The 25,029-nt window shown below is 36.1% G+C and overlaps 1 protein-coding gene across 1 annotated transcript in view; it reads right to left on the minus strand.

The window, feature by feature from the left end:
- Positions 1-25,029, minus strand: part of LOC148954500 (uncharacterized) — a 243,521-nt gene that overhangs the window by 33,730 nt on the left and 184,762 nt on the right. Inside the window, exons 10-13 of the mRNA XM_089086552.1 lie at positions 18,825-19,104; positions 16,750-16,916; positions 6,149-6,248; positions 4,231-4,430 (exon numbers count right to left, since the gene is read on the minus strand). Of these exons, the coding sequence (XP_088942678.1) occupies positions 4,231-4,430; positions 6,149-6,248; positions 16,750-16,916; positions 18,825-19,104 (747 nt within the window). The remainder of the gene's footprint in view (positions 1-4,230; positions 4,431-6,148; positions 6,249-16,749; positions 16,917-18,824; positions 19,105-25,029) is intronic.

Genomic DNA, 25,029 nt, shown 5'->3' on the forward strand with positions numbered 1-25,029 from the left:
ATCTCAGGAATGACTTAGAGTATTAAGTTGGAACTTTCAGGAAATAATGTGGGGAATATCAATTGATCAAAAGTCTATATGCGCACACTACTACTACTACTGCTACTACTACTGCTTCTATTAATATTACTACTACAACTACTACTACGACTACCGTTACGACTACTACTACTACTACTACCATTCTTACTACAACCACTAATAATAATGCTATTATAACTACCATTTCTAAGGTGACTACTACTAAGACAAAGGATATTAAGGTGAAAATCACAGCAGATGTTGATGGGGAAGTTGAATTAAATCGAAACCCACTATGTGGATACCGGTTGTAAAAAGGGTACATTAGCAATGTCTTAGGAACGGCTTAGCTTATTAAGCTGAATCTTCCAGGGCATGATGAAAGAAATGTTAAACTGACAAAAATGCAATATGTACAGACTATTACTATCGATGCTTTTACAACAACTACTACTACAAATACTAATACTACTACTACTGCTACTACAGCTTCTACTTCTACTTTGACTGCTAATGAGACTAAGGGTATTAAGTTAAACATTTCTGGAAATAATCGGAGGAAGTTTAATTAAATTCAAACATACTGTGTGCATACAAGTTTGCCAAAGGCCGTATTAGCAATATCTTAAGAACAGTTTGGATTATGAAGTTGAGAGTTACAATACCAGTTATTTATATGTTTCCAAGTCATTTTTTTATAATTTAAAATGGGACAGTCAAAAAAGTTAGAAATTGAATTTTTTTTTAATACAAGATAGGAAAGAACAAAAAGCAGAAGAAAAAACAGAAAATACAAGAGTGAAACAGACAAAAATTGCCGGTGAAAGAAGAATTCAAAAGGGAAAAGACCTGCTTTCATTGCTAATATCCCTAAAACCATACACTTGAATGAGGACGCACCCTTAAATGATAACATCCACAGAACAGCCGAGGTCGGAAAAGTTGTAATTAATACACAAAAAAGAAATACATACCACATACACCAAAAAAATCTTTCAAGGAAAAAATAAATAAATGAAAAATGTGCTATCAGCTTGGGCTCATCACAGAGACACCATAAGTCTAACAGGTTTTCAGTTCTTTGACAACTATTACCGAGACACGACGGCACACCTGACATAACAATATAGTGGTCCAAATTATCGATAAAGTACTGTGCAAAAACATTAATAAAAATAAAAAAAGATAAAGCAATATAGCCTTAATATAATAAAACCAAGTCAAAAAAAAAAAGAAAACTATGCATGGCAGTGGAATGTCTGTAGATTGAAAATAAGGGCAAGTAATATATACATAAAGCGTCTCGATCATTACTGGAATGACAGGGAAAACTAGGCGTGTTTTCTGATGGGCTTCAGCCTATAGATATTATAATAATAATTGTTTTTTGACCCACTAACATTATAGAAAAGTGGAGTAACAAAAGGAAGTAAAAGGAAAAGACATACAAAACAAGAACACATGCAAAACAATATCAATATAAAGAGCTACAAGTGCAAATAAGAACAATCGCACAAGAGGATGAAAAGGACCCAACCGCTTGCAGGCCTCATCTTTTAACTTGGAGTCCAACTTATTATTGACGTCAATATATCAGTTGCATTAAACATTCGAATAACCTTACGGTTTCTATACCAACGAGGCAAATACAAAAGATATTTATAATAACAGAGATACAAAACTCTAATATCCTGCATATCACTAGCATTAAAAGATGGGAGCAAACCTGATAGAAAAAGAATGGAATGGTCGTAATATGTTGAATAGAGTTTAGCCAATGCCTTACGAGAATCTCGGCCACGATTTGGGACAATTTTAGCATAACCTGCTTTAAGCTTATTCTTAATATCTGCAAGTGCACTAGCACGGATAGCTGAAATAGAAGAGCAGATACTAATCCCGAGCCAACGCAACGCAGGAGCCAGCTTAACTGAAAAAGAACTACAACTCAAATCACTACTTGGGTTTTTAGCATTGAAAACTAAATACTCACATTTTTCAGCATTAAGCACGAGGCCGAATTTTTCAAAAAGCTTAGAAACAAACTGAGTAGACTTAGCTAGGGTGAATTTTGAGCGGCTAATGAGTAATAAATCATCTGCATAAGCCATATAAGATAAATTAGTTAGACCCGTAAAATACGACGGAAAAATACGAGAAAGCACAGGGTATAAACAAGCATTAAAAAGGTATGGTGACAGAACCCTCTTGCCTAAGTCCACACCAAATAGGAATATTACCAAAAAGGATCTCTCCTGACCAAAGTCGAACATGTGAATTTGCATACCAAAAACGAAGGACGCATATAACAGATGAATTCACTCCAAGCTGGGTAAGAGAATACCATAGTTGGCTGTGACAAATCGAGTCAGAAGCTTTTGAAATATCTAACGCATATAAATGAACTTCAGATCCATCTTTTTGTGCTTGAATTAAAAAAGAAGTAGGAATTCGATGCGCATGTTGGCATCCTATATCTGGTTTAAACCCAAATTGATTGGACACATAATCAACTTTTGGAAGAATATCAGGAAGCAGGATATATTCAAAAACTTTGCTGAGTAAACAAGCTACCATAATAGGTCTATATGATGTGCAATTGGTTGGATCTTTCCCAAGTTTAAGAATCGAAGTGACACTCCCGCACAAAAAAGAATCAGGCACCAAAGATGTACATAGACAAATTTGAAATAATAACTGCAAATGATAAATCAATTCTTTCGAATCAATATGAAGGTGAAAACACTAATACCATCAATTTCACATGATTTAGATTTTAAATTCTTAACACAACGAATAACATGGTCAGCAGAAACGGGAGGCACATGGCCTTGGTAAATTCTCGCAGGTAATACACAAGAACAAAGGCTAGCAAACTGAGAGTGAACCCTATAATTTATAATATTAAAAATCTTATTATAATGATTAATCCAAGAGGCCTTAGGAATCCGATCGGCATTAGGAGGTGAATCAAATTTCGCAACATTAATCACTTGTTTCCACTGACTAGAGGTCTTCGGAAATTTTATACCATTGTACCTTGCTTTACGAAGATAATGTTTATATTCCGACTTCGTTTTCTGTTTAATGTCAAAAAGGTGACCTCTTAAAGGGCGGCCGCACGATACCCAAATTCTAAGCCACAATTTTGCACGATTGAGCCTTTGACTACATCAGACATGCTTCAATCTCAAGAAAAAGTACTTCAGCGCAGACGTATCGCTTCATTTTTCTTTTAAAACGCCGATGTCCAATATTAAGGAATTTTTCAAGGAAGAGCGGCCAATTTTCAAGAAAATCTTATTCCTACTCAGTTTTCAGGAAATTAATCTCTCTTTTGGTAGTAATTTATACCTTTTCTCCAAAATTATTTGCAAGCAAAGAATAAAACATCTATTTTGGCTTGAATGGTAATGATATTAATATTTTTCTGCAAAATCCATATTTTACAGAAGTTATTTACTTAAAAAAAGGGATACAGTATCTCATTGTGTTGCTTTATGAAAGCCGTGGATTATTATTGATTACTTTACTATAATGGATAAACATAAGTTGAAATAAAACCGTTTTGAACTAATCTTGATGGGCTTACATTCTTCATTCTTAGTAATAAGAAAGTTGTACATAAAGTCAATCATGGTTACAAATTGAATGGCACCCCTACTGTGTATAGACAAAGAGTGAAATATGCTTTTTTCTTCATTCAAAATCCTTGTTTATAGTCCAATATTCTTTATCTGATATGTGCGGACTTCCTTAGACAAAAAGGCAGGCCTCCATAGAGAAATTGCCAAAATTTGTTGATTCATTTTGAATTAAACTTACTCCCTGATTCCATAAACTTTATAATTTTATAGTATATTGGTTGCTTTGATGAGCTTTAGTTGTAAAACAAAGTATTAGATATTGGAATTTTTTAGAAAACAGTGTCAGAAATTGCTATCTGAATCAAACCTGATTAAATCCTAATGCACGGAAGAACGTTGGACCAATCGCAGGAGCCCTGGAATCCACCACTACTTTTTGCAAAGCCCATTTAATCCGAATTTAATTGAAGGCCACAATTTTTTTTATTTAAAATGGAGATTATATATATTTTTTCAGGTAGAGAAATCACTATAATACAAAGAATTAAATAATGTGCGGCATTAGTTAGTATAAATAATAAATACTTTTTTTTTGTCAGAAAAAGATGAAATGTGATTGTACCTCTCAACAGAACATTCTTTCATGTGTCTATGACCCTTGCAGGCTTCTTTTTGGACCCTAACGAGAGAGCTAGCAAGAAGGTAGACCGACTGAATCATCTTTGCACCAACAGTCGCGACTTCCGTAAAAGAATCATGAACTTTTCTTACTTTGCAGCTATCTTCTTCCGACTCTTCAGGACACGAATCATCTTCCATATTCTTCAAAGCAAAATAAAATATTGACATTCATTGGAAATAACATCATATTGATATTGAAATAACATATTGATAATGATATCATATTGATATTGAAATAACATATTGATACTCATTAGAAATAGATTCAGACCGGTAAAAACACCGTGAAATAAAGAAAGAAGAGAAAACCGGAAAGTTTTTAACACTTTATTTGAAAGTATTAATAAACAGGGATGAGTCACAATGGGATTATTATGTTAACATATTTGATGAAGATGAAATTGTATATATGTAAGGTTTGTGGTACCAATTTTGAAATGTGATATGGATGTCTCAATTGGCTATCTTGTTTTTAGGATATTAGCAGATTTTTATCACCCTCACAGACAAGTTTTTTACTTCTTTGGAAGCCATTACTGTGGTGTTACTGTCTTGCTTGGTATATTAAATAGATCTATCTTTCTCAGAGAAACCCCATACCACTATTTAAGAAAACTCTAAGTTAAGAGACGAACTCTGCAATTTAACGGGTAAATTTTACCCTGAATTCATCCTAGACAATTTCCGAAGCAAAATCTTGAACAGTTACTAAGGTTTAAGGAGCTACAATTATTTCAATACATAGCCTTCTCCTCCCTACTATATTTAAATCTGGAATTCTCATCACCATTTTGCTTTTTCTTCCTTTGTATTTTAATTTTAATTTAAAAATAGATGACACAGAAGTGTTAATGACTTAAAATCAATTTTCTCGGGGAGTTGATGGTAACCTTGAAGAAAAATAACAACAAATTTATTTTAAGTTTAAATAAAAAAAACTGCATAATTCATGCATGAAAAGTCTTTGTGAACCTGATACTAAATTATATTATTCCATAAAACAATACAATGTAAGCATGCCTTCTTATGGACAGAGAATACTATATTATTGTTGGAAAACATAATGACGACTGGCAGCACGAGCAAGGCGTGAATATGGATTTGAACAAAGTAAATAAAAATAAAATTAAAGAATCAAAGCCAAAATCAAACATATCTAAGAAAAATTCAGAATGTGTTTGGTCACGAAACTCATGTCCAGACCACAGTATAGTCATACCTGTTGATAGGATCAAAATTATGACCGACTAAAGTACCAATTATGTGTCTCCTAAATTATTTTGACTTGCACATTGTGCAATTTTAAGCATAAAAATTAGGATTTACAAATCAGAGCAGTGATTTTCAGCAAAGGTTTTTTTTAACTAGAAGAGATGGCGGCCTTTTTTTTTGAAAAGATGGCAACTTTGTATAATAGTTTTGTATTTGTAAAATAAATCTTGCAAGAACTAAAAGAGCTCAGTCTTATAGGTAATAGTTGCAAAAAAATTACTGTTGATACAAGCTATTCAATACAATCTCTTGTCATTTCAATTTACTGATTTTTAGTATAGATGTGACGGTCAAATAAAACCAAAACTTTTTCGCATGCTGACTAATGGTCGGTGCTGCGCAGGTACCGATTTCCTTATTCAATGCCTTCGGCCGGGAGTGCAGGGAGCAAATCATCTGACGCTTCCCGTGTTTTTCACCAGATATCTCCAGGTGCCCATTTAGAGCTGGGTCGACTCAGGCTGAGCTTAAAGAGTCACGCCATTGCCAAATCAAGGAAACCACACATGATTCATATTCTTTTATTTTTTTTATCAATATGGCATGACTCGGGAACTAATTAACGCTATCAATTCAGAGGGGTTTACCTGTTCCCAGTATTCATAGAACCAAGGATTCCTGTCATTCATGCTAGGTTTCAGTTTTCGAAAATATTCAACAAACTCTTGAACAGGGTTCCAATCCGAGCTGAAAAAATAGAGACCCTTTCAAAAAGAAAAAAAAGAATACCTTAAAAGAGTAATATAGTTAATTAGCACACTTTTATGCAACGTTATACCAGACATCATTTTCCAACTTTTCTAGTTCATTCAAAGTTTAGTCTCTCCTTATAGGAGTTAAATAAATATTCATTAATGCCTTCCTTTTGTTCTCTGCCATAAATGTGCCCAACATACACAACTGATGAAAAGAAATATACAAAGATTCAATCCGGGCCAAATAAAAATGAAGCACGGATTAGCCTAAGAATTGGCAACTAAATACAAATTCAGCAGTGATGGAATAAAACCTTAGTTTATTACAAGGGCCTCCAAATCAATTCCAGAACCTTCTCTTTCCCTCAAAATGGGTTCCAAATTGTTCTATTGTCTTGAGCGCCAACTTTTTAGTACTGTTACCAATGAATTAGAAAGCAAGTAAATTTGGAACACATTTTGAGGGGAAGAAAAGGTTCTGATGTCCAAGTGAATCACCATGTGTTAGACTACGGTTTTATCACACAAATACTGAGTTCTTGTCAAGTAGGTTTTTAATATTACCGGAGGGTTTATGGGGGGGGGGGCAATGGAAACACTTGCCCTGGGTACAGAAATTTTGGGGAAGAAAATTTCAAATAAATAATCTAACGGTTATTATCAGTTTGAAATTTTTGAAATTTGATAAGTTAAAAAAAAGTAAAGGCCGCAGTCGGTATTAAGTACAAGCGATTTGAATTCGAAATTTTACTTTAGGGGCGTAAAATTTCAGATAAATATTCTAACGGTTATAGTCATTTTTCAATTTGTAAAATTTTATTTTTATTAAAAAGGTAGAGGGTGAAGTTGTCATTAGTATAAGCAAATTGAATCCTAAATTTTCATTTTTCCCATATTTCCATCACCATTCCTTGGAAATGAAAGTAAGTAGACTGATGTTGTAAGTAGAGTAGACGAGAGTATACAAGAGTATACAAGAGGGATGAATCCAACAGAACCAGTTGGAAAAGCTAAAGCATATAGGTGTCAGCAGGGTTGCCACCATTCGGGATTAATCCTGGTTTTCCGGGTTTTTTTTTTACAGTTAGGGATTTTTTTTTGTACCCGGGATTATCCGGATTTTTGTAAGGAAACCAGGATTTTTTGCTAAAAACCGGGATTTTTGCTAAAAAAAACCGTGATTTTCATAGGCAACACGCTAGCGCTGCCTAAGTAAAGAACAATTTTGGCACAATGCGTGTTTTTTTTCCATACCCGGGCACTTCGTATCGATGGAGTTGTCGTAGAAACTTCGAAAAGGTCTCATTCGATTGGAAATTGGGGTGGCCAGTGCCCTTTTTAATAGTCGAAAGTGATTAGAGGGCAACTAGCCCCCACCCCAAGCTCGTCATTCCCCCAAACAAATCCAATCAAAATTTTGAGATGGCCATTTTGTTCAGCGTAGTTGATTTTCAATTAGAAAATATCTTTTTGAGGAGGACACTCCTCCACAACCCTCGGGGCAACGGTCTTAAGTTATGCCCTGAGGGCATATAAGATCAATGTTGACAATGTAGAGTTTATTATTTTTTTTTTCTTTAAAGCTGGGCACTTCATATAGAAGGGGTCGTCGTAGAAACTTCATAAGGGGCTCATTCGATTAGAAATCTAGAGTTCTATTGACCTTTTTAATAGCCGAAAGTGATTGGAGGGCAACTAGCCCTCCCCCCTCAAGGTAATCATTCCCCCAAACACATCCAATCGAAATTTTGAGATAGCCATTTTGTTCAGCGTAGTTGATTTTCAAATAGAAAATATTTTTCTGAGGAGGAAACTCCCCCACAACCCTCGACGCAAGGGTTTTAAGCGATGCCATGAGGGCGTATAAGCTAAATGTTGACAATGTACAGTTTATTATTTTTTTTTTCTTGAAAGCTGGGCAATTCTTATACAAAGGACTACCATAGAGACTTCAAAACAGACTAGCTGGATTAGAAATCGAGAGTTCTAACGCCCTTTTGCATAGTCAAAAGTGATTGGAGGGCTACTAGCCCCCCCTCCCCCTCAAGCTAATCTTTCCCCCAAACACATCCAATCGAAATTTTGAGATAGCCACTTTGTTCAGCGTAGTCGATTTCCAGGTAGAAAATGTGTTTTTGACGAGGACACTCCCCCACAACCCTAAGGGCAAGGGTTTTAAGTTATGCCCTGGGGGCATATAAGGGTTTTATAGAAGTCGTTGTCGTAGAAACTTCAAAACAGGCTCATTCAATTGGAAACTCAAAGGGCTAGTGCCCTTTTCAATAGTCGAAAGTGATCGGAGGGCAAATAGCCCCCCCCCCACCCCCATCATTACCCCAAACACATCCAATCAAAATTGAGAGATAGCCATTTTGTTCAACGTAGTTGATATCCAGACAGAAAATATGTTTTTGAGGAGGACACTCCCCCACAAACCTCAGGTCAAGGGTTTTAAGTTATGCCCTGGGGGCATATAAGGTTATTATTGAAGGCGTTGTCGTAGAAACTTCAAAGCAGGTCATTCGATTGGAAATTCAAAGGGCTAGTGCCCTTTTTAATAGTCGAAAGTGATTGGAGGGCAACTAGGCCCCCCACGCTCATCATTCCCCCGAATACATCCAATCAAAATTTTGAGATAGCCATTTTGTTCAGTGTAGTTGATTTCAGGATATAAAATGTGTTTTTGAGGAGGGAACTCCCTCAAAACCGTCAAAGAAAGGCTGATATGTTATACCCTCGGGGCATATAAGGTTTTTATAGAAGGTGCCGTCGTAAAAACTTCAAAAAAGGCTTATTCGATCGGAAATTGAAAGGGCTAGTGCCCTTTTTAATAGTCAAAAGGGATTGGAGGCAACTAGCCCCCCACGCCCAACTTTCCCCAAACACATCCAATCCAAATTGTGAGATAGCCATTTTGTTCAACGTAGTTGATTTCAGATAGAAAATAGGTTTTTGAGGAGGACACTCCCCCACGACCCTCGGGGCAAGGGTTTTAAGTTATGCCCTGGGGGCATATAAGGCTTTTATAGAAGGCGTTGACGTATAAACTTCAAAAAAGGCTCATTTGATTGGAAATTCCATGGGCTTGTGCCCTTTTTAATAGTCAAAAGTGATAGGAGGACAACTAGCCCCCCCCCAAAAAAACACATCCAATCAAACCCCCAAACACATCCAATAAAAATTGAGAGAGAGCCATTTTGTTAAGCGTCGTTGATATGCAGATAGGAAATATGTTTTTGAGGAGGACACTCCCCCACACCCCTCGGGTAAATGGTTTTAAGTTATGCCCTGGGGGCATATAGGGTTATTATAGAAGGCGTTGTCGTAGAAACTTCAAAGCAGGTCATTCGATTGGAAATTCAAAGGGCTAATGCCCTTTTTAGTAGTCGAAAGGGATTGGAGGGCAACTAGGCCCCCCACGCCCATCATTCCCCCGAATACATCCAATCAAAATTTTGAGATAGCCATTTTATTCAGTGTAGTTGAATTCAAGATAGAAAATGTGTTTTTGAGGAGGACACTCCCCCACAACCCTCAGGGCAAGGGCTTTAAGTTATGCCCTGGGGGCATATAAGGCTTTTATAGAAGGCGTTGTCGTAGAAACTTCAAAGCAGGCTCATTCGATTGGAAATTCAAAGGGCTAATGCCCTTTTTGTAGTCGAAAGTGATTGGAGGGCAACTAGGCCCCCCCATGCCCATCATTTCCCCAAACACATCCAATCAAGATTTTGAGATAGCCTTTTTGTGCAGTGTAGTTGATTTCAAGATAGAAAATGTGTTTTTGAGGAGGACACTCCCAAACAACTCTCAGGGCAAGGGTTTTAAGTTATGCCGTGGGAGCATAGAAGGTTTTTATAGAAGGCGTTGTCGTAGAAACTTCTAAAAAGGCTCATTCGATTGGAAATTCAAAGAGCTAGTGCCCTTTTCAATAATCGAAAGGGATTGGAGGGCAACTATCCCCCCCCACGCCCATCTTTCCCCCAAACACATCCAATCCAAATTGTGAGATAGCCGTTTTGTTCAACGTAGTTTATTTCCAGATAGAAAATAGGTTTTTGAGGAGGACACTCCCCCACGACCCTCGGGGCAAGGGCTTTAAGTTATGCCCTGGGGGCATATAAGGCTTTTATAGAAGTCGTTGCCGTAGAAACTTCAAAACAGGCTCATTTGATTGGAAATTCAATGGGCTTGTGCCCTTTTTAATAGTCAAAAGTGATTGGAGGGCAACTAGCCCCCCCCAAAAAAACACCGCCAATCAAACCCCCAAACACATCCAAACAAAAATGAGAGATAGCCATTTAGTTCAGCGTAGTTGATTTCCAGATAGAAAATATGTTTTTGAGGAGGACACTCCCCCACAACCCTAGGGGCAAGGGTTTTAAGTTATGCCCTGGGGCCATATAGGGTTTTTATTGAAGGCGTTGTCGTAGAAACTTCAAAGCAGGCTCATTCGATTGGAAATTCAAAGGGCTAGTGCCCTTTTTAGTAGTCGAAAGTGATTGGAGGGCAACTAGGCCCTCCCACGCCCATCATTCCCCCGAATACATCCAATCAAAATTTTGAGATAGCCATTTTGTTCAGTGTAGTTGAATTCAAGATAGAAAATGTGTTTTTGAGGAGGACACTCCCTCACGACCCTCGGGGCAAGGGCTTTAAGTTATGCCCTGGGGGCATATAAGGCTTTTATAGAAGGCGTTGTCGTAGAAACTTCAAAGCAGGCTCATTCGATTGGAAATTCAAAGGGCTAATGCCCTTTTTTGTAGTCGAAAGTGATTGGAGGGCAACTAGGCCCCCCCATGCCCATCATTTCCCCAAACACATCCAATCAAGATTTTGAGATAGCCTTTTTGTGCAGTGTAGTTGATTTCAAGATAGAAAATATGTTTTTGAGGAGGACACTCCCAAAAAACCATCAGGGCAAGGGTTTTAAGTTATGCCGTGGGGGCATATAAGACTTGTATAGAAGGCGTTCTCGTAGAAACTTCAAAAAATGCTAATTCGATTAGAAATTCAAAGAGCTAGTGCCCTTTTTAATAGTCGAAAGTGCTTGGAGGGCAACTATCCCCCCCACGCCCATCTTTCCCCCAAACACATCCAATCCAAATTGTGAGATAGCCTTTTTGTTCAACGTAGTTGATTTCCAGATAGAAAATAGGTTTTTGAGGAGGACAATCCCCCATAACCCTCAGGGCAAGGGTTTTAAGTTCTGCCCTGGGGGCAGATAAGGCTTTTATAGAAGTTGTTGTCATAGAAACTTCAAAACAGGCTCAATCAATTGGAAATTCAAAGGGCGTTTGCGCTTTTTAATAGTCGAAACTTATTGGAGGGCAACTAGACCCCCCCCCCCAAAAAAACACATCCAATCAGAATTTTGATATAGGCCCTAGTGCCCTTTTTAATAGTCGAAAGTGACCGAAGGGCAAGTAAACCCCCCCCCACGCCCATCATTCCCCCAAACACATCCAATCAAAATTGAGAGATAGCCATTTTGTTCAGCGTAGCTGATTTCCAGATAGAAAATATATTTTTGAGGAGGACACTCCCCCACAAACCTCGGGGCAAGGGTTTTTAGTTATGCCCTGGGGGCATATAAGGTTTTTATAGAAGCGTTGTCGTAGAAACTTCAAAAAAAGCTCATTCGATTGGGAATTCAAAGGGCTAGTGCCCTTTTTAATAGTTGAAAGTGATTGGAGGGCAACTAGCCCCCCACGCCCATCATTCCCCCAAACACATTCAATCAGAATTTTGAGATAGCCATTTTGTTCAGCGTAGGCTAGTTGATTTCCAAATAGAAAAAATGTTTTTAGGAGGACCCTTCCCCAGAGGAAACTCCCCCACAACCCTCAGGGCAAGGGTTTTAAGTTATGCCCTGGGAGCATATAAGGATTTATTAGACGGTGTTGTCGTAGAAACTTCAAAACATGCTCATTCGATTGGAAATTCAAAGGGCTAGTTCCCTCTTAATAGTTGAAAGTGATTGGAGGTGAATTAGCCCCTCCCCCACGCCCATCATTCCCCCAAAGACACCTAATCAAAATTTTGAGATAGCCATTTTGTTTAGCGTAGGCTAGTTGATTTCCAGATAGAAAATATATTTTGAGAAGGACACTCCCTGATAGAAGGCGAAGTGGTAGAAACTTCAAAACAGGCTCATTCGATTGGATAATAGTTGAAACTGATTGGAGGGCAACTAATCCCCCTTCTACTCCCACCCTGCCATTCGCCCATTATGTTTAAAAACTAAATTTTGCCTTAAGATTAAATCAAAATGCACTCTGATAATGCTAATTCCCAATAAGACATCTCTGCAGTATCCCAAGAACGACTGAGGGTATTATGTTCAAACTTTCGAGGCTACTTCTGCTCTTGAAATTTAACCAATTCAAAATAGTGTAAGTGTGTCCAAGCTATCAAAGAGAGTAAACAGATTTTTTTGTGAATGGGATCAAGTTTTCCATTTCAGGTCAACTAGAGGAGGTATGAAACTTAAACTTAAACTTAAGTTAAACAGTACTATTTGTGTCCAGATTTTTAAAATGGTGTATGTTTTTAAAATTTGCTGAAAAATTTTCTCCAGCATACAAACAGCAGGCCAAACTAGAAATTCTTAAAGAAAAAGCGAAAAGATTTAAACTGTTAAACTTTTTCGATTTAAATTTAAACTTTTTCCCTGAAAGGGCTATGTCAATATAAAACGAACAGAAATTAATTAAAAAAACTTTTTCCACAAAATATTTTTTTCAAAGAAAAGTAAAGAACTCCATTAAACAAAAAATGATCAAAAATAAAATCAAATAATCTACCAAGCTCGAAATCACCCCATATCACCATCGATAAATAAATGAAACCCAAAACGAACAGAAATTACAATAAATAACCGAGTCAAACTCAACACGAGCAGAAATTAACATAAGTTGCGCGCAAAACCCCTAGGCCTTCCCAAGGCCAGAACAAAATTTGCACTTTACTGAGAAAATACAAATGAATGTGCATTGTCAGTTTAATATACATATACTGATATTTGGTAATCAAAATGTTAAAATTATTTGATTTATTATAGTTATAAAAGTAAAAACATTTAGATATTTTTAATATTTTATATATTTTATAAATTTAAACATAAATTTTGGGTTTTTACTAAATACAGAAGTGCCATTTCATGATAGCACGAATGCTGATGATATTAAAACTAGTTGCGACAAACTTGGTGAAAGATATTGCGCTGATTTAGATCTTATTCATTTGCTCCACGAACTCCAAGATATGAAAAGACAATTTAACACAGACACATTTAGTTAATAAAAAAAAAAAAAAAAAAAAAAAAAAAAAAAAAAAAAAAACTGTAGATGTCTTAGAACTAAGTATGCAATACGGAGATTAAAGGCTCTTATCAAATGGAAGAGTTGCCCATCAAATATTATTAGCGATATCGGTTGCCAGTAATGAGCGATCTTTTAATAAGCTTAAATTAATATCAAACGGTTCGTGGTAACGAACTGTGAGAAAGGAGCGACCTGTACAATAGTAACCGAAACTCTAAAAAAATGAATTTTGATACCAATAGATACACAAAAAAAAAATCAAATTTTTATGCTGATTTCAAATTTATAAGTTTGATCAAGTTTAGTTATACTCATCAAAAGTTACGAGCCTGAGAAAATTTGTCTTACTTTCGAAAAATTGGGGAAATGCTCCATAAAAGTCATAGAATCTTAATGAAAATCACACCATCAGATTCAACGTACAAGAGAATTCTATTGAAGAGGTTTCAAGCTCCTGTCTGCAAAAATGTGGAATTTTAAATTTTTTGCCAGAAGAAAGATCACGGATGCGTGTTTATTTGTTTGTTTTTTTGTTGTTTTTTTCAGGGGTGAGCGTATTGATTCAGTGGTCCGATAATGTCACGAGAGGGGTCATTCGAACAGACGTTAAAAGTTCTAGTGTTATTTTTAAGTGATAAAAAAATGGAGGACAACTGAGCCCCCTCCCACGCTCTTTTTTTCCAAAGTCACCCGATCAAAATTTTGAGATAGCCATTTTGTTCAGCATAGTCTTAAAATCTAGTAAATATGTCTTTGAGGATGACTTAATCCCCTAAAGTCCCCGTGGAAGGGCTGCAAGTTGTGAACTTTGCCCATTGTTTACATATAGTATACGTTATTGCGAAGTATACAGACGTTCCCAGCGGTTTTTTTTGTGTGGAGGGAGGGGGGGGCAGGGGTGGCAGTTACACGGGAGGATCTTTCCATGGAGGAATTTTTCATGGAAGAAGGGAATTTGCCATGAAGGGGGTCGGGGGGTGGCGGTTACATGGGAGGATCTTTCCATGGAGGAATTTTTCATGGGGGAGAGGATTTTCCATGAAAGGGGTGCTGGATTTCCCAGTATTATTTAAAAAACGATCAGAAATTAAATAAAAAAAAGATCAACTGAAATCAAGGAGCAACATTAAAACTTAAAACGAAAAGAAACTATTGTGTATATAAGGGGCTTCACCCCCTCGTCAATACCTTACTCTTTATGCAAATGTGTTAGTACTTTCAAAAGAGCTATTTATTCTAATTAAACGGCCCTTGTGATTCAGGGACCATTCTTAAAGAATTGGAACAAATTTAGAACTTTAGAGTAAAGAGCGAGGTATTGACGAGAGGGCGAACTCCCTCATTTGCGTAATAGTTTCTGTTCGTTCTAATGTTCCTCCTTACTTTCAGTTGAAAAAACTTGTTTTTTTTTTTCATTTAATTAACATACCTCAGATCGACTAGGGGTCAGGAGCGACTAAAGGATTTAGCGTTAATGAGCATAGAATGCAAAGAATTACAAGCAATTATTTGAGACGAGAAAATTAATAATTTTGCCATGATTAGAGTAAGAAAATTCGGACTTAATAAATGAGAAATTTTATTAATAATAAGAATTTCGTTAAAATTTGACCTGAAAATATTTTGGAAACAAGGGGGGTGCAAAGGTGTAATCAAGATTTTTTCCTTGACGCAAGAGAGGATAGAACGATAGAACCTCCACTGAAGTCTATGTATAAATAAAGCGTTGCCTTATATATTCCCCGTATCAGTTCTTGTCATTCTGTTGTCACTTTATTAAATAATCTATTCACATTCATTATTTTTATTGGATCTTCATTCTATTTCACCTGTCCTAATTTCTTGTCAAATTAGTTTTCAATGTTTTATAGACTATGTTTAATATCACTAAAACAATTATTTTTATATATATTAGCTACTTTTATGGTGCTCTCTCGAAGATATTTATTTATTTCTTGCTACTCAAAAATATTTTAAACACTTTATTCACTCCAAACAATAAAATTTATAGAGCCTGTTGATTTTTAAATATTCGCTTTCATCTTATTTTCATCTTTATTTCATCTATTTTTTTCATCTTTAGTTCATTTATTATCGTCTATATTTCATCTTTTCAACATTCACCTTCATCATTCTGCTTTCATCTTAAACTGATGCAGAGTATGATTGACGGGTCAAAAGAAGTAAATTTTTCAAATTTTTAGAGCCTTAGGCCACCTTGGGAAAGTCTAGTAGCCTCTGCGATTCTATTCGTTATATTCATTCATCTATAGTATTTTCTACATTTACAAAATAATTATACCGCCACAAATGTGTTGTCTAACTTAAGGGTGTTACCAGTGCAGAAAAACTTTGATTTTCCATGGCAATCGTACGTCAATGAGTCACTACCTCACTTGGTCACTTTAATTACGTACCAGGTAATCAACTCAGTTAGCCTATATCAATATCTTTCTTTTTTACCTTATATAATTCCAACGAACCGATGAGGTTGTGGGTTTATAAATATAATTTTCTATATTGACTGATATTAGGAAGAAGAGAACCAGGAATTAAAGCTTTAGATTTTTGGTTTTTGGGTCTTTCGAATTTTTTTGCAGAAGTAAATTTATATTTGTTAGACATAGAAAAAATGCACAATAGCCTAATAAGCAACATCAATTACTTGATAACGTGCTAGTCAAATAATCCTAAAATTTAAGCATTGAAAGTACAGATCCTTTTCAGAGAGAGAGAGAGAGAGAGAGAGAGAGAGAGAGAGAGAGAGAGAGAGAGAGAGAGAGAGAGAGAGAGAGAGAGAGAGAGAGAGAGAGAGAGAGAGAGAGAGAGAGAGAGAGAGAGAGAGAGAGAGAGAGAGAGAGAGAGAGAGAGAGAGAGAGAGAGAGAGAGAGAGAGAGAGAGAGAGAGAGAGAGAGAAAGTTAGAGAGAGGGAGAGAGAGAGAGAGGGAGAGGGAGAGGGAGAGAGAGAGAGAGGGAGAGAGAGAGAGAGAGAGAGAGAGAGAGAGAGAGTGAGAGAGAGAGAGAGAGAGAGAGAGAGAGAGAGAGAGAGAGAGAGAGAGAGAGAGAGAGCGAGAGAGAGAGAGAGAGAGAGAGAGAGAGAGAGAGAGAAAGAGAGAAGAGAGGGAGAGAGGGAGAGAGACGGGGAGGGGGCACAATAGGAAAATAGCACACCTGATAAAAGCGGCACCAGAAACTGCCTTGGTGAAATCAGGATCCTTTGAAAACTGTTCCCAGTAGCTTCCTACACCAATTAAAAACGGCTTCGTAACCAAATCTTCAGCCTCTACTAAAGCTGCCATAAAATCATCTGCATCCTCTTTGCTAAGAAGGGTTACAACCTAAATTAATTAAACAACACTGATATATCTGATTGAAAAAGTGTAGTCTATGCATTACTAAACCCGAACAGGTATTAACCCTAGAAAGGTAAGCTTCCCAAAAAGTTACGTAGATGGTAGGCTTTCGTAAAAATTACTACTTGCAGAAACATTGACTTTTAAAACTCATCACTTAAGTATATTTTAAAAGTAAGTGGGAATTATCAAAAACAGATCTTCAGATAATGTTTTACACAGAACAAAAGGTTGCTTTCATTTCTTGGAGTCACATGGTATGCATGACTTCGCACGGTGTTCACCGCAGAATGGCTTTTTGCAGTGGTTGTGAAAATTGGTAGTCATTCGGCGAAGCAGTCTGGGCAGATGCTGAAGGTCTTTCTTCTCCCTTCCACAGACATTCCTGAATGTATTTCACCTGTCACCTCCATTGTTTGACTGATATCCAGTCTGATCGATCACTGCAAAGTGGGGGTTTTTCAAGCGAGTGGTCATATGCGGCTGGGTCAACTCTTTGAACAGAACATTCATGAAATCCTTTCGTGAAAGTGGTCTTCCACCATATTTGGAGATATTGAAGGAGTAGATGACATATCTGTTGATACACGCGATGTTGATCAACCCATAAAACATGTACATGGGCCACCTGTTTGTCTTCCGAGCCACTGACATTGAACTACACATTTGGTCAAATGTGTCTTCACCGCCGTTGGTGTTATTGTAGTACTCAATGATCTCAGGCTTCTTTCTTGGATACGTGATACTAGTACCCTCACGGCACGTTGACAGAAGCAGGACCGTTTCTGATGGCTTAGGAAGATAAGACACTAGTCATCTCTCAATCGAAACAGAACATTGAGGTTCCTGTGATTCTCCCTTTGCTTACAAGCAGCTCTTCCGGAATTTCTCTTTGTTTTTTCGTACTGTACCAACTGTAGTCAGTCGATACGGTTCTTTCAGTAGTTCTGCTGCAAACGGAATCGATGTAAACAAGTTGTCAGTCGTGACATTTCTATTTGTCAGTGTGAAAAATTTTTGCTGCTCATTTGTTAAATCAGAAAATAGCCAAATTCAGCATTTTCATGTGCTATTTCCTCACGAAATTTGCTACGAAGCTTGTCAACAACGTTAAAAACTGATCTAACCTCATTGTCCGAAGAAGCTTACTAATTACCAAGTTTTGGTCAAAAAATCCATTTTCCTGAAATAGGTGAAAAAGTTACGTACATGTTAAGCTTTCATAAATTTTACTACTCACCCTTAATATCTCCCCAACCGGTTCAGATAAAAAAACCTCGGTGACGGCACAAGAGCTGGCTAGTCATAATATTAGCATATCAGGGAGGTCGGTTCGCGCAATGCATCCGTTTCCATGGCAACCGCGAAAAAGTGTTTTTGCGTCGTAAAATTTACGAAAGCTTACCCTTCTAGGGTTAAAAAACAACTCATCTAATACCAATAATATCAATTGACTGTGGTAACAGAATAGCAGACCCAAAAAACCTGTTTTGTCTACTTCAAACACCTTTGAAGACCTTTGTTGGTGAAACGGACGAGGGACTGTAAGCGGATCGTAAAAACACTTGCTGCTTGTATTTAATTATGAATTAATAGGTCTGCCAATAATTATATAATAGGTTGTCATCAATTAAATTACAAGATAAGAGTCACTGACATATGCGTAGCTGCAAAAGGTCAATAGAGGGAGGATTGAAAGAAACAAATATCAACAGTTAAGAAACAAAGTATTTTTTATGTTTACACAACAGTCTAATATATAAGGAGAAGCTAACGGGCAACATAATTTACTCATAAGACTAATTGTTTGGAATCAAAGGAGGAGTTTTACCCTCCAGCAGTTTTTGAAGCACCGCAGTCACCTTAAGGCAACACCAATATAAACGCACTTACGACTTGTTGGTGATCATCAGAATTCCATCTGGTTAGAGTATCTTTCTCCTTTAAGCGTTGTAAAACATCTTCCATCAATACATTATCACTAAGAGCTTCAACTGCCATGACATGGATGTCATGAGAATCACAGAGACGACGAAGATGGTGGAAAGCAAATTGTAGCTCCTCATTCCTCTGGCTATATAGAAGTAAGATCTGCATAATTTTTTGTCTTTTCAGCAGTTTTACAAGGGCTAATGCAATTTTCTCATAGCTGACATCAATCTCAACAGAGTACCTAAAACGAGTAGCTTTGTTTCATGCACAAACTCTATTAGAAACTGTACGAATATAGGTCAAACAACGAGAAACAAATTTGGTACTTGTATCATATGATCCCTACCGCTCAAGAAGTGAAGTTAGGTTAATCCTAATAAAATATACCTAAGTATGATAAAAATATAATACTTTAGAAACAAATTTGTCCTATATATTTGTATATTGGGGGGGGGGTAAATTACAGCGGGTCTGCATTCGAAATGTGTTAGCAAAAACTATACTGAAATAATGATCTAAGAATTGTTTTCTCACTTCACACTAGTAGAAAGGGGTCATGAGGCGCGGTACGAACAGATGTGCTGCCATCTACAATTTAGTTTAATGCTGACGGGTCATAATTTATTCAAGGATTATTGATCGAGTCTAATGGGGTCAATGACCTCTTTTTCCAAGGTCGATTTATTTGATTTGTTGTTGTTGTTTTTGTCAAGTGCATGCTCGGTGCGAATGTTATGATCCAGAAATAGGAAACAGATGATGTCATGGTTGATTGATTTGACACGAAAGGGGAATTAATTTGTTGTTTCTAAGGGGAATTATTGATTCACGAAAGGGGAATTAATTTATTGTTTCCAAGGAGAATTGTCTCCGGTACGTAGTTTATTATTATCTTTGGAGTTCGACCAGGAGAATTGTTTCCGGAATTATTGATTCACGAAAGGAGAATTAATTTATTGTTTCCAAAAAGAATTGTCTCTGGAACGAAGTTTATTATTATATTTGGAGTTCGACCAGGAGAATTGTTTCTAGAATTATTGATTCACGAAAGGGGAATTAATTTATTGTTTCCAAGGAGAATTGTCTCCGGGACGAAGTTTATTAATATCTTTGGAGTTCGACCAGGAGAATTGTTTCCGGGTGAATGTTTTGATCTTAGAGATAAAAAGATTATCGCGTAAAAAGAGTTTCTTAGTAATTTGAATTGTGGCAGCGTAGGGATGCTAAAAAAAAGGAACATGCATAAATTACGTTTAGGGATTATTCGAGCGAAACCGTTTTAGACATTTTAGGGAATTATTTCGACGAAACAGTTAGAGACATTTTAAAAGATGATTTTAGAAGATGTTTTAGAAGAGGTTTTGAGTGTGGTCGTTATAATACACAAGTTCCATTTGAACAATGTCGTGAGGTCCCTACCCCAACCCCAAGGGGCTCCGATCCCCCTACCCCAACCCCGAAGGAAGCCATCCGTCCCCAAAGGTCCCCCGGGCTCCCAAAGGACTCCGATCCCCTTATCCCAACCCCAAAGGAAGCCCCCGGTCCCCGAAGGTCCCCCGCCCCCCCCCCCCCCCGCACCCCAAAGCCCCACCGAGGCCTTACATTCCCCTTGCATATTGAATTTTTTTAAATTTTTTCGGACTGAATTTTTTAGACTTAGAAATTATCCAACATTTTTCCGGTTTTTTTCTTTAACCCATTGGCATAGAGTTTTAGCCTAGAGTCATAGCTTAGTTTTATTTAGAGCTGAAGTTTACTTTAGTTTTAGTTAAGAGTTTAGTTTTAGAGTTTTAGCTTACAGTCTTAGCTTAGAGTCTTTTTTAGAGTTCTAGTTTTGTTTAGTTTTAGTTAAGAGTTTTAGCTCAAAGTCTTGGCTTAGAGTTTTAGTTAGAGTTGAAGTTTAGTTTAGTTATAGTTAAAAGTTTAGAGTTTTACCTTAGAGTGTTAGCTTAGAGTTTTAGTTAGAGTTGAAGTTTAGTTTGGTTTTAGTTAAGAGCTTAAAGTCTTTGCTTAGAGTCTTAGCTTAGAGTTTTTGTTAGAGTTCTAGTTTAGTTTAGTAATAGTTAAGAGTTTAGTTCTTATATTAGAGTCTTAACTTAGATTTTTAGTTAGAGTTGAAGTTTAGTTTAGTTATAGTTAAGATTTTAGAGTTTTTAGCTTTTAGTATTAACTTAGAGTTTTTGATAGAGTTCTAGTTTAGATAAAGTTAAGATTTTAGAGTTTTAGCTTAGATTCTTAGATTAGAGTTTTTGTTATAGTTCGAGTTTAGTTTAGTTATAGTTAAGAGTTTGAAGTTTTACCTTAGAGACTTAGCTTAGAGTTGAAGTTTAGTTTAGTTTTACTTAAAAGTTTAGAGTTTTACCTTAGAGTCTTAGCTTAGAGTTTTAGTTAGAGTTCAAGTTTACTTTAGTTTTAGTTAACAGTTTAGAGTTTTAGCTTAGAGTCTTAGATTAGAGTTTTTGTTAGAGTTCTAGTTTAGTTTAGTAATAGTTAAGAGTTTAGTTTTTAGCTTAGAGTTTTAGCTTAGAGTTGATGTTTACTTTAGTTTTTGTTAAGAGTTTAGAGTTTTTAGCTTAGAGTCTTAGCTTAGAGTTTTTTTTGTAGTTCTAGTTCAGTTTAGTTTTAGTTAATAGTTTATAGTTTTGTCTTAGAGTAATAGCTTAGAGTTTTAGTTAAAGTTGAAGTTTAGTTTAGTAATAGTTAAGATTTTAGAGTTTTAGCTTAGAGTCTTAGCTTATATTTTTAGTTAGAGTTCTAGTTTAGTTTAGTTATAGTTAAGAGTTTTGAGTTTCACCTTAGAGTCTTAGCTTAGAGTTTTTGTTAGAGTTCTAGTTTAGTTTAGATATAGTTAAGAGTTTAGAATTTTATCTTAGAGTCTTAGCTTAGAGTTTTTGTTAAAGTTATAGTTTAGTTTAGTTTTAGTTAAGAGTTTAGAGTTTTTATCTTAGAGTATTAGCTTAGAGTTTTTGTTGAAGTTCTAGTTTAGTTTAGTTTTAGTTTTGAGTTTTAGCTTAGAGTCTTAGCTTAGAGTCTTTGTTAGAGTTGAAGTTTAGTTTAGTTAAAGTTAAGAGTTTAGAGTTTTAGCTTAGAGTCTTAGCTTAGAGTTTTTGTTAGAGTTCTAGTTTAGTTTAGATATAGTTAAGAGTTTTGAGTTTAACCTTTGAGACCTAGCTTAGAGTTATAGTTTAGTTTAGTTTTATTTAAGAGTTTAGAGTTTTTTTAGCTTAGAGTCTTAGCTTAGAGTTTTTGTTAGAGTTCTAGTTTAGTTTAGTTTTCATTAAGAGTTTAGAGTTTTTAGCTTAGAGTCTTAGCTTAGAGTTTTAGTTAGAGTTCTAGTTTAGTTTAGTTTTAGTTAAGAGTTTAGAGTTTTACCATAGAGTCTAAGCTTAGAGTTCTAGTTAGAGTTGCAGTTTAGTTTAGTAATAATTAAGAATTTCGAGTTTTAGCTTAGATTCATACCTTAGATTTTTTATCAGAGTTCTAGTTTAGTTTAGTTTTAGTTAAGAGCTTAAAGTTTTAACTTAAAGTTTTAGTTAGAATTCTAGTTTAGTTCAGTTTTAGTTAAGAGTTTAGAGTTTGAGCTTAGAGTCATAGCTTAGAGTTTGTGTGAGTTCTAGTTTAGTTTAGATAAAGTTAAGAGTTTAGAGTTTTAGCTTAGATTCTTAGCTTAGAGTTTTTGTTATAGTTCTAGTTTAGTTTAGTTATAGTTAAGAGTTTGAAGTTTTACCTTAGAGACTTAGCTTAGAGTTGAAGTTTAGTTTAGCTAAAAGTTTAGAGTTTTACCTTAGAGTCTTAACTTAGAGTTTTAGTTAGAGTTCTAGTTTACTTTAGTTTTAGTTAAAAGTTTAGAGTTTTAGCTTAGAGTCTTAGCTTAGAGTTGAAGTTTAGTTTAGTTTAGTTTTAGTTAAGAGTTTAGAGTTTTAGCTTAGAGTCTTAGCTTAGAGTTGAAATTTAGTTTAGTTTTATTTAAGAGTTTAGAATTTTAGCTTAGAGTCATAGCTTAGAATTTTTGTTTAAGTTGAAGTTTAGTTTAGTTATAGTTAAGAGTTTAGAGTTTTAGCTTAGAGTCTTATCTTAGATTTTTTGTTAGAGTTCTAGTTTATTTTAGATAGGATCAGAAACATTGGACATGAAAGTCACATAGAAATCATTGGGCATTGTTAATGTCTTCAGCACTGACACAAGAATTAAAATCCGAGTTGTATCCTAGCCAACGGACATGGAACTGTTTCTTACCCCTACGAGTACGAGTCTTTAATATATTTTCAATTCGATAAATTTTACAACTGTTTCTAATTTTTTGCAGTTCATAGTCATCCAAACCATCAAGGATCTCATCATCTTGGCCGTCTCACAGTGGATATGTCGTGGGTTTAGTGTATAGGATTTTGGATAGTATCAAAATTTCTGTGCTCCATGAATAATCCCCCATTTAAAAAATATTTATGACTCTATTATTTTCGAATAGTATCACCAACATTGAATTTCTTCTTCACATTTTTTTTTTTTTCGACCATTGGAACATTACTTTAGAAAAACATCAAATGTATTTTCACTCCAATGTACTTCCTGAGGGCACAACTTGGAAAGAGATCGATACGGTCGATGGTTGTTTATCTGCATGGTTTGATCTAAATCATGAATAAAGGCAGGTGTGTTTTTCAGAGTACAATATCTTCAAATTAATAGACGAATCGTTCTGATTAATCTTTCAGCCAATCCAGCCTTTATCGGGCTTTGACTATGATAAAGTGTTGTATTGTATATCAATAGAATTTTTTGCAAATGGGGATTAACAAATTCATTGCCATTATCCGATTGAATTTTTCTATAAAAATCCTTTTAAAGAACATTTTCACTGGCCCGATAAGCTTTAACACCTTTCTTTTACAGTAGTGGACTGTTAAAGGCATAGCCACTAAAGACGGTGACTGACACCAGACCATATTTGTGAGGTGCAGTTTGATGTCGTTGAATTGTATCTAAAGTTAAAATATCCGTTTGGATTATATGCAGAGGGAAAAAGGCTTTAGTTTGTCGATATTGTTTGCCGCGAAGCCTGTGATTCCGATGCAGTGTGTAACTCAGTTCATTCTCTAGATACTCTTTTGCATTTTTCAATGTGGTGCCGGAGACAACTTTAGAAAGCATTTAGATAGAACTTAAACTTCCCGCTTCACCAATATTTTCATAGACACCTTTCAGAACTTCATCCATTTTGAACGCAAACACGTAGTGTAAAGTCTACTCCCCTTTCGTATACTGGTAGTTGAATCAATTTGTTTTCGCTTTCGACTAGCAGCCACAGGTGTTGTAAAATCATTGCTGCTGTTGCTAGTATTTTCCAATATTGAATCTTCTTCTTTTTTAAATGGTGCTGGTGTTGTTAGAGGACTATATTCTCTTAGTTTCTTAAGAATTTGCTTATTGCCAATAAGACTTTGGGGAAGTTTGATACACTTAGAAAGGTGTATAGATTATTGTCAAAGGCTAAAAGTCCTTTACGATTCGTCACCATATCACAAATTAAATCAACTAAATTATAACTTTTTCCCTGAATTATAATTCGTTTCCCTGTGCTGTCGACTTGAACTTGATCACCAGTTTCCAACATGAGATATGATAATACTCTTTTACTCTGTTCACGATAGGTGAGTGGCAATAGGTTTCCGATTTTCGATACAATCGAATTCAATTCATTCTCCTTTGATGCTGCTGCAGAATCTTGAGGAGATGTTTCCTGATTAGAGGCATCGGCGACAGCGACGGGTCTCTCACGATAAGGTTTATGTTTGTCCACACGTCACAATGCATCTTGAAGTAAAAGCAGTTTTTTGTCATCGGCAATATTCTCATCATTAATGAATTTGCTTAGATTGTCTTCAAAATGTTCGACGGGCGAGAGGACAAGTTCAAATAGTGTCAATTTATAGGGTTTCGCCATTCTCTAGAGAAAACTGTTTACAAGTCCTGCAATTATTGGCAGTAAAAGTGTGAAAAAGCTACCGCCCGCTTGAAGGAGACGTTTTCTTTGAAAAATTTCCCCCTTGTTTTTACAAGCCAAGGCGCGTACAGTGGAACGATGTTGCTTCGTCTGTTGTCTCTCACCTTCTGGCAGTTGAACATTACCCTCGGTTAAATTTAAACACAGTTCAGATATTAGATT

The sequence above is a fragment of the Artemia sp. Qi Xiang Cuo genome, chromosome 3 (genome assembly GCF_049724085.1).
Source record: "Artemia sp. Qi Xiang Cuo chromosome 3, ASM4972408v1, whole genome shotgun sequence".
Classification (NCBI taxonomy): domain Eukaryota; kingdom Metazoa; phylum Arthropoda; class Branchiopoda; order Anostraca; family Artemiidae; genus Artemia; species Artemia sp. Qi Xiang Cuo.